At 38.5% G+C, this 15,668-nt stretch overlaps 1 protein-coding gene across 9 annotated transcripts in view; it reads right to left on the bottom strand.

Moving 5' to 3' along the window:
* Positions 1-15,668, bottom strand: part of Myo9a (myosin IXA) — a 143,968-nt gene that overhangs the window by 68,105 nt on the left and 60,195 nt on the right. For 8 of the 9 annotated variants that reach the window (XM_070042965.1, XM_070042966.1, XM_070042971.1 and 5 more), the window contains 6 exons: positions 14,980-15,175; positions 12,814-12,933; positions 9,792-9,867; positions 7,126-7,269; positions 4,975-5,014; positions 1,023-1,145 (listed from right to left, as the gene is read on the bottom strand). In XM_070042965.1, coding sequence (XP_069899066.1) covers positions 1,023-1,145; positions 4,975-5,014; positions 7,126-7,269; positions 9,792-9,867; positions 12,814-12,933; positions 14,980-15,175 — 699 coding nt within the window. The remainder of the gene's footprint in view (positions 1-1,022; positions 1,146-4,974; positions 5,015-7,125; positions 7,270-9,791; positions 9,868-12,813; positions 12,934-14,979; positions 15,176-15,668) is intronic. The other variant, XM_070042972.1, reaches the window with a different exon arrangement.

Raw genomic sequence — 15,668 nt, 5'->3', positions numbered from 1 at the left:
AATTTGACAATGCATCAAAAACATTTAAGATGATTCATTGGTAAAAATTAGATTTTAAGTGACTATAAGTTGAGACAATCTAGAATTCATAAAGTTGGATTTTAAGAGACATACATGTTTACATATACGTAACTTCATTATATATATATAACTTTATTACATATAATTTTTTATTCTGGTAAGTATATAGTACTCTTCAGTTTAAACACAACATTTGGATGTGAAGCACCAATAGAAGATCTAATGAGCTGGGTGCCAATGGTTCACACCTGTAACACTACCTACGGAAAATGATATGTGAAGATGCAGGTTCAAAGTCAGCAAAAAAGCTCAGGGCCAATGCCCTAGGTCTGAGTTCCAGCCTCAGGATGAACTAAAAAAAAAACAAATTAATTAATTAATAAAAATACAAGCTGGATGCCAGTGGCTCATGCCTGTACTCCTAGTTACTCAGAAGGCTGAGATCTGAGGATCACCATTCAAAGCCAGCTGGGGCAGGAAAGTCCTGAGACTTTTATCTCCAATTAACCACCAGACAACTGGAAATGGGGAAGTGTTGCTGTGGCTCAAGTGGTAGAGAACTAGCCTTAAGCTGAAGAGCTCAGGGACAGTGCCCAGGCCCAGAGTTCAAGCTCCACAACCCACCAAAAATAAAACAAAGCAAAGTCAAAACCTCATTACCTGTATAATGGGATATTCAATTCCCAGATCTCAGCCTCTGGATCAGCAAAGGTAGTTGTGAGTCATCGATGCATGTTCAATTTTGGTTTTATTATCAACATTCTACTCTTTTTATCCTCTCACCAAAAACCGAATGAATTACTCATAGGGAAATCAACTATGCAGGGACATGTGAATGACAAAGAGGCAAATGACATTTTTCCCATCTCTGGTACTGCTTTCCAAAATGACCATTAAAATACTGTATCAACTCAACTGTCTCGTCAATCACATTAATCTTTCAATGAGAATCTACAAGGAACAGATTCTTATTTGGTATGTAAGTAAAAAAGGATAATGACCTGAAACTGGGCACTGATACTGGGCGGTTTCTTCTTCTTATGAAAATGAAGAAGAGACTTGGTTATGCGATCCTGTAGCGTCAGTCTTGTCAGATGCTTCAAAGAATTCACCTCCAGCAAATGCTGAAAGAAGGGAAAAACAATCTCACATATAAATCAGTCTAAGAAAAGCAAAATCCTAGCTGGGTGCCAGTGGCTCACACCCATAATGCTAGCTACTCAGGAGGCTGAGATCTGAGGATTAAGGTTCAAAGCCAGCCGGGGCAGGAAAGTCCATGAGACTCGCATCTCCAATAATCCACTAGAAAACTGGAAGTGGCATTGTGGCTTAAGTGGTAGAGTGCTCACCTGGAGCTGAAGAGTGCAGCAAGAGCACCCAAACCCAGAGTTCAAGCCCCACGACCAACAGAAAGGAAAGAGAGAGAGAAAGCAAGAGGGGGGGGGGGAGAAGAAAGGGAAGTAGGGAGGGAGGAAGGGAAGGAGGAAGGAAGGAAGGAAGGAAGGAAGGAAGGAAGGAAGGAAGGAAGGAAGGAAGGAAGGAAGGAAGGAAGGAGAGAAAGAGAAAGAAAAGCAAAATCCTGGGCTGGGAATGTGGCTCGGTGGTAGAGTGCTTGCCTAGCATTCATGAAGCCCCAGGTTCGATTCCTCAGCACAACATAAGACAGAAAAAGCCTGAGGTGGCGCTGTGGCTCAAGAGGTAGAGCACTAGCCTTGAGCCAAAGAAGTTCAGAGACAGTGCCCATGACCTTAGTTCAAGCCCAATGACAGGCAAAAAAAAAAAAAAATCCTCAGCCAGCTTCATAATTTGTTGTTGTTGTTGTTGTTGTTGTTGTGGGGCTTGAACTCTGGGCTTGTCATAATGTCTAATCTATATGTTTATTCTATGAAAGTGGTGAAAATATAAAGGTCACTAATGTTCTTCTACCATCCATTTCCTTCTAGATGCTAGGAAAGTAAATTGTAAGTTAAGAGTCCCCACCCTCTCCTGTATGTACAATGCTGGGTATGATCTTTGCCTATAAGATACACTCTTATAGAAATGAGAAAGTACAATTGAGGCAGAGGCCTTGGCTACCATTTCTATTTCTTCTGACAAATACACATGTCTAGTAGCTACATTAGCATCTGTAGTCCCAGCCTTCAGGCCCTAGTCTTATGTGAGTTCAGAGGCAGAGAACTAGACACTGTGTTGTCACAACTGCTAGATAAATGCAGTTTAGTCCTGGATATCCCTGGCTTACAGCACACGTGGCATGTGTCTGGAAGCAGAAGGTTCTCATTTCCAAGCCTTCTCTGATTGTATCTGGGGCAATGCTATCTTACTACTCTGAAGCTTCAGGGCTTCTAATAATTTTTAAGTGACTAATTATTTGAACATAATCCTTTTCCTACTTAAATTTATCTTCATAGATAACTATTATCTCCAACTGAAAGCTGACTCAGTGACACAAATTAAACAAAATCCCAGGGCTACATAAGGTATTCCAGAAACACATAGGAAAAAAACAAAGTCCTTTGTCTAATCCTTTAACTAGGAAGACAAGCATCAGAGTGTAATTGTGTGTGTGTATGTGTGTGTGTGTGTATGTGTGTGTGTGTGTGTGTGTGTGTGTGTCTACACGCATGTGTGTGCCAGTGCTGGGACTTGAACTCAGGGACTGGGCACTGTCTTTGCATTTTTGCTCAAAGCTCTACTTCCAGTTTTTTGGTCTCACAGATTTTCCTGCCTGGGATGGCTTTGAACTGCAATACTCAGATCTCAGCCTTCTGAGTAACTATGATTACAGGCATAAGTCACCAACATCCGGCACAAATTATATTTTTAAACAGTACTATATTTTAGAGCAGTGAATTCAGAAATAGACTATATCTACACAGATGTAAAATAACTTAATACCATTTAAAAAGCAGTAAAGGCCTTTATGTGAAACACTAGACTACATTAAGAACATGACAACTTAGTCTAAAAATAGTAATTTACAACGTAAACATCAAAACAAAAATGTTCAAGTAGCAAAATTTTAAAAAACTACATTTCAAAAACTGAAATTAAGAAAATACTTCCCATAAATAACAAAGCCTCATCTTTATATACGAAGATTTTTTTAATTCTCTAAAAGACACCTAATACAGTGACAAACAGAAGATCTGAATAGGCAATTTTCAAATGAAGTAAAAATAGTGAAGACATAATGACAATAGTTAAATCGCATCTGCATTCAAAGAAATATAGCAAACTGAGCATGTGGCTCACATCTATAATCCTAGCAAGCAAGAGTGGAGACAGGAGGATCTCAAGTGATTTTAAGCACATCAGACTGCCAGCCAGTACACTCACACAACACAGTAAAGGTGGTAGTTAGACTTGTGCAGCTCTTGGGATTATCATCCTCCTGCTAGGAAAGTTCACTTCTTTGCATTTATTATTAAGAGAGTTACAAACAGCATATTCTTTTTCTTTTTTTTTTTTTTTTTTTTTGAGGTCCGGTCGTATGCCTGAACTCTGAGCCTGGGTGCTGTCCCTCAGCTCTTCAGCTCAAGGCGAGCGCTCTACTACCACTTGAGCCACAGAGCCAAAACTTCCGGCTTTTCTTTTCTGCTTATGTGGTGCTGAGGAATCGAACCCAGGGCCTCATGCATGCAAGGCAAGCACTCTACCACTGAGCCACCTTCCCAGCCCTCTAAACAACATCTCCTATGGTTTTTACAGCAATATACTCCTAAACAGCAAAAAATTATTAGTGGCAGACACATTAAATTTGATGAGCAGAGTATGTTTCATCCACTCTACACAACAAAAGAACCCTGTAAAGTTACAGTGACAGACATGGAAAGTATTTGAAAACACAACTAACAAAAAAGCCATGTGTATGTAATGACATGTGCAACATGGCATATGTGCTACATTTTGTAGGTTTATTACTTTATTTCTATTAGAATTTTTTAATTCTTACAAGAAAGCTCAGGTATATTCATAAAAAGTAATTTTACATACTTGTCATACAAGAAGAAAACATAGATAAGTTTTAAATAAAAGTAATTTAGTATTGAGTCTTACAATGCTAAGCTTCCCTTCTCCTCCCCATTTACTAAGTTAAGGGCACAAATAAAGGACTGGGGGTGTACTTCAATGGCAGAGTGCTGGCCTAGCATGATCGCAGCAACACACACACACACACACACACACACACACACACACACACACACACACACACACACACACGTGTAGTATAGATTACAGTAAGGAAATTCACCATGTGCCAAATACAACTCTCTGTTTTTAAGTAGTGTACCTGGGTGAAAAACCAAATGAATAAGACTTCAGGGTATGTGAAAAGAAGTAGGAAAGTCAAATGTTAAGAGTTCATGAAGTTTTATGAGAATGCACAACACTCATGCAGTAATTTATCATCCACAGAGCATTTGCTTTACAATAGCAGAGTTAAGCAGTTACAACAGAAAGCACAGGACTTCAAAGGCCACGTAACTCTTTATAGTGGCAATTACTAATCAAAAATTCATATTCAGCTTTTAAAAACAATTAAAACATGACATTGTCACCAATAACTACTCGTTAGGCTTGACGGTCATTACATTAGCTATTAGTTAAGGATATACAGTACTTACTTTGGATAGAAATAGGGTATTTCTTTTTTTTTTTTTGGGGGGGGGGTCCGGTCGTGTGGCCTGAACTCTGGGCTTGGGCACTGTCCCTCAGCTCCTCAGTTCAAGGCTAGCACTCTACCACTTGAGCCACAGAGACACTTCCGGCTTTTTTCTATTTGCTTATGTGGTGCTGAGGAAATCGAACTCAGGGCCTCAGGCATGCAAGGCAAGCGCTCTACCACTGAGCCACCTTCCCAGCCCCAGAAATAGGGTATTTCTTGTTTGTGAATTATAAAGTAATTATGTATCAAGGCATTAAAAGAAAAAGTTTTACCATAATACTCACTTTTGGAAGAGCAGGCTTGGATTTGAAGTTTTTGTTTCTCCTATAAAGAAAAATTTTTCATCAGAAAAAAATTACATTAGCTAAGTACCAGTACCAAGCTATTCAAGAGACTAAATTCTAGAGGATCTCTGTTCAAGGGTAGCAGGGGCAGAAAAATTTGCTAGACTAAATCTCCAATATAACTAGCAAAAAGCAGGACTTGGGACATGGTTAAGTAACAGTGTACCACCACAGCATGCAGTTCCATGAAAAAAAACAAGCAAACTATAAAAATTTCAAGGTCTCTACTCAATCAGATTCAATACTAATTTATAGAATCATAGATTTCCTGTAAGATAGTATTATGTAATTCAATCAAGCAGGTAACTTTGGGAAGAAAAGGTAAGCACAGAAAAGGAAGAAAAAGATACCTGTAATAAGTCATATAATATTTACATTCCAAACTAGTTTCATTTTCCTGGTTGTATGTAGGGCTCTCTTCATTCCTACTCTAAAAAAAGATAATTATTTCTGCTATTTTGAGACCTTTCAAATGGAATGCCTCAAAGTAAATCTTTGAAAGTGTTCTGAAAGCAGTTACCATTTTCACTCTGCGGGAAAGGGATCCAGTGACAAAAGCAGCAAGCAGATTTGGAGTAAGGAAAGAAGGAAGGCAAAGAGAAACCAAAAGGAGTAAACCCAGGAAATCACAGAGAAACAATTAGGGAGGAAGAAATAGCAACAATGAGTTTGAAACTGGTGTCTGGCTCCCCAAGCTGGGGACAGGGAATCAGGACAACAGAAACACCAGGTAGGTCAGGCATCGGTGGCTCATGCCTGTAATGCTAGCTACTAAGGAGGCTGAGATCTGAGGATCAAGGTTCAAAGCCAGCCTGGGCAGGAAAGTCCATGAGACTCTAATCTCCAATAAACTATCAGAAAACCAGAAATGGTGCTGCGGCTCAAGAAGTAGAGCACTAGCCGGGCGCTGGTGGCTCACACCTGTAATCCTAGCTACTCAGGAGGCTGAGATCTGAGGATCACTGTTCAAAGCCAGCCCAGGCAGGAAAGTCTGTGAAACTCTTATCTCCAATAAACCACCAGAAAACTGGGAGTGGCGCTGTAGCTCAAGTGGTAGAACGCTAGCCTTGAGCTGTAGAGCTGAGGGACAACTTTCAGGCCCAGAGTTCAAGCCCCATGACTGACCAAAAAAAAAAAAAAAAAAAAAGAAGTAGAGCACTAGCCTTGAGCTGAAGAGCTGAGGGACAGCCCCCAGGCCCAGAGTTCAAGCCCCATGACCAACCAAAATCAAAACAAACAAACAAACAAAAAATCACCAGGTAAAATAAAGATGTCTAGCCAAGGAACTGCTAAATCGGCTTTGGGAGGAAAAACAGACAACCTTTGAACCTTGCTTCCCAGCCCAAGAACTTGGGAGGCCAAGACTGGTCTGCTGTAAAAGGCTAGACTGCAAGAACTAGTATACTTTGGGTCCTCTGGTCCAGGAGCAAGGGTTGACACCTTCAGAGAGTTCCTCTGAGAACACAGGGACAAGAGGTCACACAGCCTCATAGCCTACAGTACACTGAGCTACAGAACTTGTGTATACATAAGATCAGTAATGGAAAGGGAGGGCAGACAAGCCAGCAGGGAACAACAAAAGTTTAAACTGTGGGAAGCTAGGCTATAACTAGGAAGCCAGAGGATACAGGAGCCCAGCAGGCTGCTAGAGTTGGAAAGACCTTGCAGGCCGAAAAGGAAAGACACCTGAGCAGCAGCTGTAATTACCACCAGGGAAAGTACTATGGTCCAACTCAGTCATAGGAACTGAGATCTAGATGATCACAGTTCAAGCCAGCCTGGGTAGAAAAGTTTGCTAGATTTCATCTCCAAAATAACCAGCAGAAAGCAGGGCTGGAGTGGTAGTTATAAGCGCAAAGCAACCAGCTGAACAAGTATAAGGCACCAAGTTCAAACCCACATGATACAAAAACAAAAACAAAAACAAAATATTATATTAGATTCACAATTCTAAATACTGACTAAATGTTTTTTATTCTTGCTTCAATCAAAATTATATGCATAAAAATAAGATAATCTCTTCATTTTTTTTCAGCCAGAAACTTTAAAGTATTCATAAAAAAGAAATACACATTACTGATTAGTACTGACGTGAGAATTCCATGGGCTCTTTCCAGAAGTTTGCTGCTTGACGAATTTGCAAATATTCCATCTTTATCAAGCAAGGAGGTATTACTTGGTAGCCTGCTCTGGCGAATCCCCGTTCTGACATTCCAGGCAATATCAAATGTGTCACTATAAAAATAACAACATGTTTTAGCTAAAAGATATCCCTAGCAGCTGTGTTCAGGGTAGCTCAAGCCTGTATCCTAACTACTCATGAGGCTGAGATCTGAGGATCACAGATCGAAGCCAGCCTTGCAAGAAAATCCATGAAATTTTTATCTCCAATTAACCACCAAAAAAACAAAAGTAAAGGTATGATTCGAATGGTAGAGTGCCAGCCTACAGTGAAAAGGCTCAGAAACAGCACCCAGGCCCTTAGTTCAAACCGCAGGACTGGTACAAAAAAAGAAAAATGTTGTTTAAATAATTAAAAATAAAACATTAAGTAATAGACACAGGAAAAATGCTGGGCAGCACAAAATGATCTTGTCTTCTCATTCAGAACAAAACATTTCTGAGCATGGGTACACATTCCTACACAAATATGCATGAGATAAATACATCATATAGGTGACATTATTAAATATACTATTATCATTTGTTAATCAATACATAACAGAAAGTACTATAATACAATGGCTGTTATTATTTCCAAATGCTTCTATACAACACTTTACAATCTTAAGGTTCTACCAATCCATAGGATATCTAATTTCCTCCTGAAACCTCTGATTTACATTACACTCACTAAAGACACCCCCACCAATATTACTAGGATGGAATTATTAGTTGAGTACTGTTTTAGGCACTAAAGACTAAGAAATAACAAAATACATCAAATTATCAGTGAGTAAAGAGTTAATGAGGTCATTCCAAGTAGAGATAGTAGCTATCAAACCGGCCAAACCAGTGGCTCACGCCTGTAATCCTAGCTACTCAGAAGGCTGAGATCTGAGGATCATGGTTCAAAGCCAGACCGGACAGGAAAGTTCATGAGACTCTTATCTCCAATTAACCAACAGAAATGGCATGTGGCTCAAGTGGTAGAGCACTGGCCTTGAACTAAAGAGCTCAGGGACAGCACCCAGGCCAAGAGTCAAGCCCCATGACTGACCAAAAAAAAAAAAAAAAAAAAAAAAAAGATAATAGATATCAAATACTTTTTTATCCTTACAAAAGCCAGTGAGAACACAGTAGCATAATTACTACAGAAAGCACACTGCTTCTTAGGAGCTGGATGAATAGAGAGTCTCTGAGCTCAACAACCTACCTCTTCCTTCCTCCTACCCCCCTGGCACCAATGAAGGCAGTAATACCACACACAGGTCAGGAGGACACTGAAAACAGCAGAACTCAGTCCTCATGCAACTACCTCTTAGGGTGCTAACAAGCTGGATTATATGCTCCACAAAAAGGTAGAACAAATTTTTGTGGAGAATCTGACACATTCATTCTTGGCTCTAAACGAATGATTTAGGGTGACCAAATGCAGCAATGGTAGGCACTGTACACTGCCCTGAAACAAACTATGCAACTTGTGGGTGGGGGTGGGAGAAAAACTGGGAGAGAACGAGGGAAATGGTGACATTGTTAAAAAAAGAAATGACCTCTTTATTGACTTATATAACTGTAACCCCTCAGTACATTACCTTTATAAAAACAATTAAAAATTTTTAAACAATAATTTAGCACCGGTAGTGATGCTGTGGCTCAAGTGGTAGAGTACCCGCCTGAGCTGAAGAGCTCAGGGACAGCACTCAGGCCCAGAGTTCAAGCCCCATGACCAATAAAAAAATAAATTAAAAAATTAAAAAAATAATTTAGCACCAACAACATGGTCAGTTATTTTCCCATCTTTGTGCATAGGAAAGAACAAAACTACACTGAAATCCTCACCATTAGGTGGATTATACTCAGGAAGGAAGAGACAATAATAAGCTTATGTCAAATAACAGATGCAAAGACGAAAATTTAGAACAACAGGATAAAATATGATAGGCTAATAGGGCAGTCAGGGAAGGCCTCATTGATATAGTTCCATTTAAACAGAAATGATGTGGACATGGCAGTGCATGCTTGTAAACTCAGAACTCAGGAAGATGACACAGAAGATCATGAGTTCAAGGTCAGGGTGGGATACAGGAAGTTCAAGATTATAAACAAGACCTTGTCTCAAAAACCAAAAAGTAAAATAAACTGAAAAGAAGAAAAGGAAATCAAGACATGAAGCAGTTATGTGGAACTGCAAGTACAAAGTCTTGGAGACGGTAACATTGTTGATGAGTTTGAGAAATATTAACTAAGTCTACCAGCTAGACTAAAAATGAGCAAGGAAAACTCAATTGCTAACCAGTAAGATTTATCTACAAAAAACAGAATAACCCTTAAATGTTTCAAAAATGTAAGAGGAATCTCAGAAGTCAAAATTTATCATCTTATTTTAAGTTATTCTGGGGAAATGTGTTTGGTTTTTTAACTGTAGAGCCATTTTACTGTACAAGTTTTCTTAACTAGACTTGACCTATTAACCTATTCTATTAACTTGTTATTACATAACTCACAAGAAAATTACTTATGGCTTGACATTTTTAAAGTTACATGAACAATATGGACTTCTTCTACAGTTCCTTGAAAATATAAACCAAACTTACTGCTGGTTTTTTTCATTTAGAGTGTTCATGCCCTGGAGATCAGAAAGAGGTGTTCTAGGACTTTTCCGAGTTATACCTAGAGAAAAGGGAGAGGGAAGGCAGAAATTTCCAAATCGATGCCAACAAACACTAATCATCAAACAGTTTTTCTAAAGACAATTTTTTTTTAAATCAATGGTTTAGTTTTTTTGTTTTGTTTTTGCTCATCCTGGACCTTAAACTCATGGCCTGGACACTGTCCTGAGCCTCTCTGTGCTCAAGGCTAGCACTCTAACACTTGATCACAGCGCCACTTCCAGCTTTTTCTGTTTATGTGGTACTGAAGAATCGAACCCAGGGCTTCATGCATGCTAGGCAAGCACTCTACCACTGAGCCACATTTCCAGCCCCCAAAATCAATGCATCTTAAGACCTACATATTTACTAAATGTCAAAAACATAAAGATAATAACGTGAACAAAATCCCATAATCTATCACTTAGAAATGTGATTGGGTTAACCATGAATCAAATTAGGTCCATTCAATGACTTTATGGAAAAAAACTCCCAAGTTTGATTTTATAATATTATATATTACTAAATTTTTTTTCTATTTTTTTAGGTCTGAGACCAGGACTTGAACTCAGTACTCACCACGTTTGCTCACTGATTAGCAGTCTACCAATTAAGTTATGCCTCCAACCTCTGAAGTTTTCAAATATGATTTTATTATTACTTTTTCTGTGTGTCAGTTGTGGGGCTTAAACTCAGGACCTGAGCGCTGTCCCTGAGCTTTTTCACTCAAGGATAGCACTCTACCACTTTGAGCCATAATGCCACTGCTGGTTTTCTGGTGGTTAATTGAAAATAAGGGTCTCATGGACTTTCCTGCCCAGGCTGGCACTGAACTGCAATCCTCTCAGACTCTTGGACAGCTAAAACTACAGGCATGAGCCACCAGCACCTGACTTTTTAATATACTTTTACTGTTATTATTAAGATGTTGCACAGAGGGGGCTAACATTTTATAAGTTATATAACTAGTACATTTCTTTTTTGGACAATATCACCCCTTCCTTCGCTTTCTTCCATATATTATAAAATTTCAACTATTGGTAAATAGAAGAAGTACAAAACCTAATAGAATGCTCCAATGTCCAAAAATGTAGGAATTTGCGAATGAATACCTAAATGTACAACCTTGTGATGCACTCTATGCCAACTGGTGCTTTCCTGTCTTTGAGTTATCCATAGTAACCTAGAATACTGCTGGGTCTAGGATTGTCAGGCTGAGTCATGGAAGACAAGGCAAATGAACAACTTGAGCTCCCGCTAAAATACTATCTCCTGTATTTAAAATGATGGATAAAGCAGGGGACTAGTGGCTCACACCTGTAATTATAGCTACTCAGGAGGCTGAAATCTGAGGATCGAAGTTCAAAGCCAGCCTCAGGCAGGAAAGTCCATGACTCTTATCTCCAATTAACTAGCAAAAAGGCCAGAAGTGGAGCTGTGACTTAAGTAGTAGAGTGCTAAGCTTTAAGCAGAAAAACTCAGGGAGAGTGTCCAGGCACTGAATTCAAGCCCCAGGCTTAACACCAAAAACTAAAAAACATAAAAAACTATGGACAATCAGAATGAAGAAACAATAGCAACAACCAAAAAAAACATCAAAATCTCTCTCTTTTTTTCTTGGTGATAGTAAGGTTTGAACTGAAACCTTCAGGCTTCCAAGACAAAAGCTCTACTATTTGAGTTTTGTTATCAATCCTTTTTTTGGCTTTTAGTCACTTATCAAGAAGGGTCTAGCATTTCTGCCCTGGGCCAGCCTCTAGACCACAATCATCCATATGGTCTCCTGAATAGTAAAGACCACACTACTATATACAGCTTGTTGACTTGACACAGGGTCTCACTAACTTCATTGTTTGGCTGTACTTGATCTATAATTCTCCTGATCTTTGCCTCCTTATTACAGTTATGAGCCATCAAAGATGTCTTTTTTTCCCATTGAAATACTTACCTTTGTTCTTTCTAAAATATCATTTCTTAAAATATATTACACATTTTTTAAATATTAAGACCAGTAAGTAAGGGAAATGTTAAAAACTTACAACATTTTCTTTTACAACTTCTATATTCTTCTTTCACTGATACTGGATACTAAAATTTCATGCAACCAGATAACTGGGAAATTAGTAACCTAAATCTGTGACAGTTTTACAAAAGCTCTTAACAGACTGTGTAACTCTGTCTGTAGACCCAGATTACTAAATTTGGCTCTGAGTACTCTGAAGGATTCATTTCTTCTCACAACAGAAGTAGTCTGATCATTGTAATCTCTTAACACGCAAAAGAACCAGTTTTCATGCAGAAAGAATCTAGTCTAAAGAGTAAGGGATGGAATGGAAACCAAATGCATCTTTTACATCAATTTTGTGAAAAGTAAACAAAAAAAATGTGCATCATGTCTCTGTTATTTTTCCTTAAGCCAAAAAATAGATGTGACTGCTTTGCTCCACTTCAGACTGGAGAACTACAATTGGTGTAAATGGATTAACCAGTGAAAGACACCATCAGCATTCCAAAGTTAAAATCCCAGCAACCAGCTGGATAAGAGAAAACTTTGGAAGTGTTAGATATAATCATTCAACCATTTCCTAAGTGCCTCTATGTTTTAAAACTCACCAAACTGTGCTCTTTGCTTAAGTTTATTTTACTTCAATTACATTACAATGGCTTCTTAAAAAGAGCAGGAAATTATCATTATTTTTATCTATGACTCAGATACTTAAAAGTCACCAAATGATTTTAAACAAGTACAATTAACTACTGAGTTATCACAGGCAAACAGGACAGCCACCCAACTCATACCAGCAGCTCAAAAGGAAGCACTAAAAATCTCAAGGGAAATATCTAAGATGGTCTGAAGAACCATGGAGGCCATGCTGCATATGTAGTCTACCAAGCCATAGAATGCCCTTGGTTCCCATTTCCATATGGATATGCGACAACACAGAGTGATCAGAATTTGTAGCCTTACTGTACTTCTCTTCCTTGCACCTCTGCAGAATCTCTAAGCTTCTCTGGTGGACTGGGTGTTGGAGGAAGCTAAAACTATCCATACTTTTCAAAACTGCACATGGCGCTGTATCATCATGTCCTTAGGAAGCAAAAGGGGGAAAACGGAGAAAAGAAAAAGACATTATGTAAGCCCAAACCAAAATAAGAATAAGGACAATGCTGCCAACTATCTTAAAAGTTTATTAATAAGTTTCAATGGACAGATACTAAATGTGATTGATTTATCCAATTAACCTGAGGATATTAAAAGTCTTTTTCAGATAATTCAATGTCTTTATTACTACCAAAATGTTAAGCCATTCTTTAAAACTTCTAAAATTAAAACATTAGAGACATTTGAAAAATAATTTGCATAATTTAGCTATTTATAAGAAAATGAGTCACTGGTACTGGGTCTGAAATTTTGTTAGCATATAGTTGGCAACATTGATGAAACCCTGAAGAGAAATATACCCAAAATAATTTACCAAAAATTTTAACAGCTCTTTCACAAAACCTGCAATTAACCACATTTGTAGGAAATTCCAACAAAGTGTGTTGATCAAAGTGTGAAGAAAAGCACCAAAGAGCAAAGACTACCAAAGAAATCTGAAGATATAATGGAAGCCTCTCCTCCTCAAACCACTTCTTAGGAAAATGAGACAGAAATCAGCCACCATTGGAAAAGGGAAGAGAGCACACTCAAATAGACCAAAGCCCCAGATTAGAATCACTTCAGCAACAGGGGAAAGAAGAGGGTTCATATTGCATACATTTAGCAAAAAAGGTATTTAAAACAGACACAGGGTTTCCAGGCTTGGGCGGAGTGATTCTTTGAGTATTATTTGCTCAGAGATCACATATAGAGTTAGGAAGTAGTGTTCAAATTAGAATAGTTTTGTCTTTAAAAAAACAAAGCAGCCAGGCTCTGGTGGCTCACACCTGTAAACCTAGCTCTAGCTACTCAGAAGGCCAAGATCTGAGGATCATGGTTCAAAGCCAGCCTGGACAGGAAAGTGTACTTTACTAAAAAAAAAAAAAATTAGAAATGAGATTCAGTGTAAAATCTACAAATAGTCCTCAAAACAATCACTTTACAGGTGAAACCAAAGAGGTTTACAGGGTATATTTTAATCTCACTATAATTCTATAATTCAAGTAAATTAAATCTACAGAATAGGCTCCTCCATCTAGCAAAGGAAATCTTATAACCAATAAATAATACTAAATGTATAGAAATAACAGGCTTTTAAAAAATGGATTGGAAATATTTTATCTGACATTAAAAAGTTAACACTATGTCATGTATCCAGTGTAAGAACCAATAGTTGCAAATGTTCAACAGTTCAAAAAGCAATGTATTTAACCAAGTTTGCCATCATTTCATAATCAAAACACTCTTCAGTAACAAACCTCAGTTTGCATTATTACCAGTAATCCTACCCTATGCTTAAGTGTTTTACATTCATTAGTCTGATCAATATTTGATAATGAAAATATACAAACACATACCTGCACATACAAAATACATACACTTTTTTTTTTTTTTTGGTAGATCGGGGGCCTGAACTCTGGCCCTGGGCACTGTCTCTCAGCAATTCAGCTCAAGGCTAGTACTCCACCATTTGAGCCACAGCACCACTTCTGGCTTTTTTCTTTTTATTTATGTGGTGCTGAGGAATCAAACCCAGAGCCCCATGCATGCAAGGCAAGCACTCTGCCACTGAGCCACCTTCCCAGCCTCCACATACACTTTTAATAATATGAAGTACACTCAACTCATGAGATCCAGTGTCAGAAAATGGTAAGAAGACAGAACAAAATAAAAATTATTGCTGGATACTAGTGGCTCACACCTGTAATCCTAGCTACTCAGGATGCTGAGATCTGAGGATCATGGTTAGAAGCCAATCAGGTAGGAAAGTACATAAGACTCGTCTCCACTGAACTATCAAAAAGCCACAAGTGGAGGTATGGTTCAAGTGGCAGAGCATAGCCTTGAGTGGGAAAGCAAAGAAAAGCCAGGCCCTGTGATCAAGCCCCTGTTCTTGTACAAATTAAGAAAAAAAATTGTGATGACACTCCTGGTGGTTGAGAGGTTAAAAAAGTAATGAAGCATGACAGAATATGAGCAACTACTGCTTACCAGTTTTTCTCTGAATGTGTCTTTTCCCAGCTTCTCTGAAAGCAACCACGGCTCTGAAGAAAGCTCGAAGAACTGCCCAACGGAAAACAGCTACAGGATCAATTCCAATCATCCCAGAGATAAATGCATTCTTGCTACTTCTCAGAAGAGCTACAATGTCTGGGCGCATATGATCTGTATTTTTTTCCCGGAAATCCTATGTGAGAACAGTGCTAGTGTTATGGTGACATGTTTGAACAGTGGATAAATAAAGATGAATGGAGTACTTCTTTATTGGGTAGTGCCTAGACTAGGTATCTTTTATAAAGGGCCAGCCAAACTAAATCAACTAAATCCATCTACCGGATTCAAAACAAATGAAAATAAGAGTGAATATTGTACAATTTCATGACAGCTTGTTGAACAATGACCAAGAACATTTTCTGTAAAACCCCTTCAGATAGGGTTATTGAATACAGTAATGACAGAAATCCAAAGGAACCAGACCAGGAAGAGCATCCCAAATGGAAGAAACATCTTGCCTGACCCATGTGGTAATAGGTGAGGCAAGCCATGTGAACAGAACACAGTGAGCACAAGGGTGGAAGGGAGGAGGAGTAGACAAATAAACAGTATACTTAGCCTCTATAAGCTTGTGCCAAGACATTTTAATTTCCTTTATTCAGTGTAAAAGGAAAGCCACTAGAGCA

Source organism: Dipodomys merriami, unplaced genomic scaffold (genome assembly GCF_024711535.1).
Source record: "Dipodomys merriami isolate MVZ:Mamm:240054 unplaced genomic scaffold, mDipMer1.0.p SCAF_33, whole genome shotgun sequence".
In the NCBI taxonomy this organism is placed as follows: Eukaryota; Metazoa; Chordata; class Mammalia; order Rodentia; family Heteromyidae; genus Dipodomys; species Dipodomys merriami.
The sequence above is the reverse complement of the archived record's forward strand: the minus strand, read 5'-3'. Positions and strand labels throughout refer to the sequence as shown.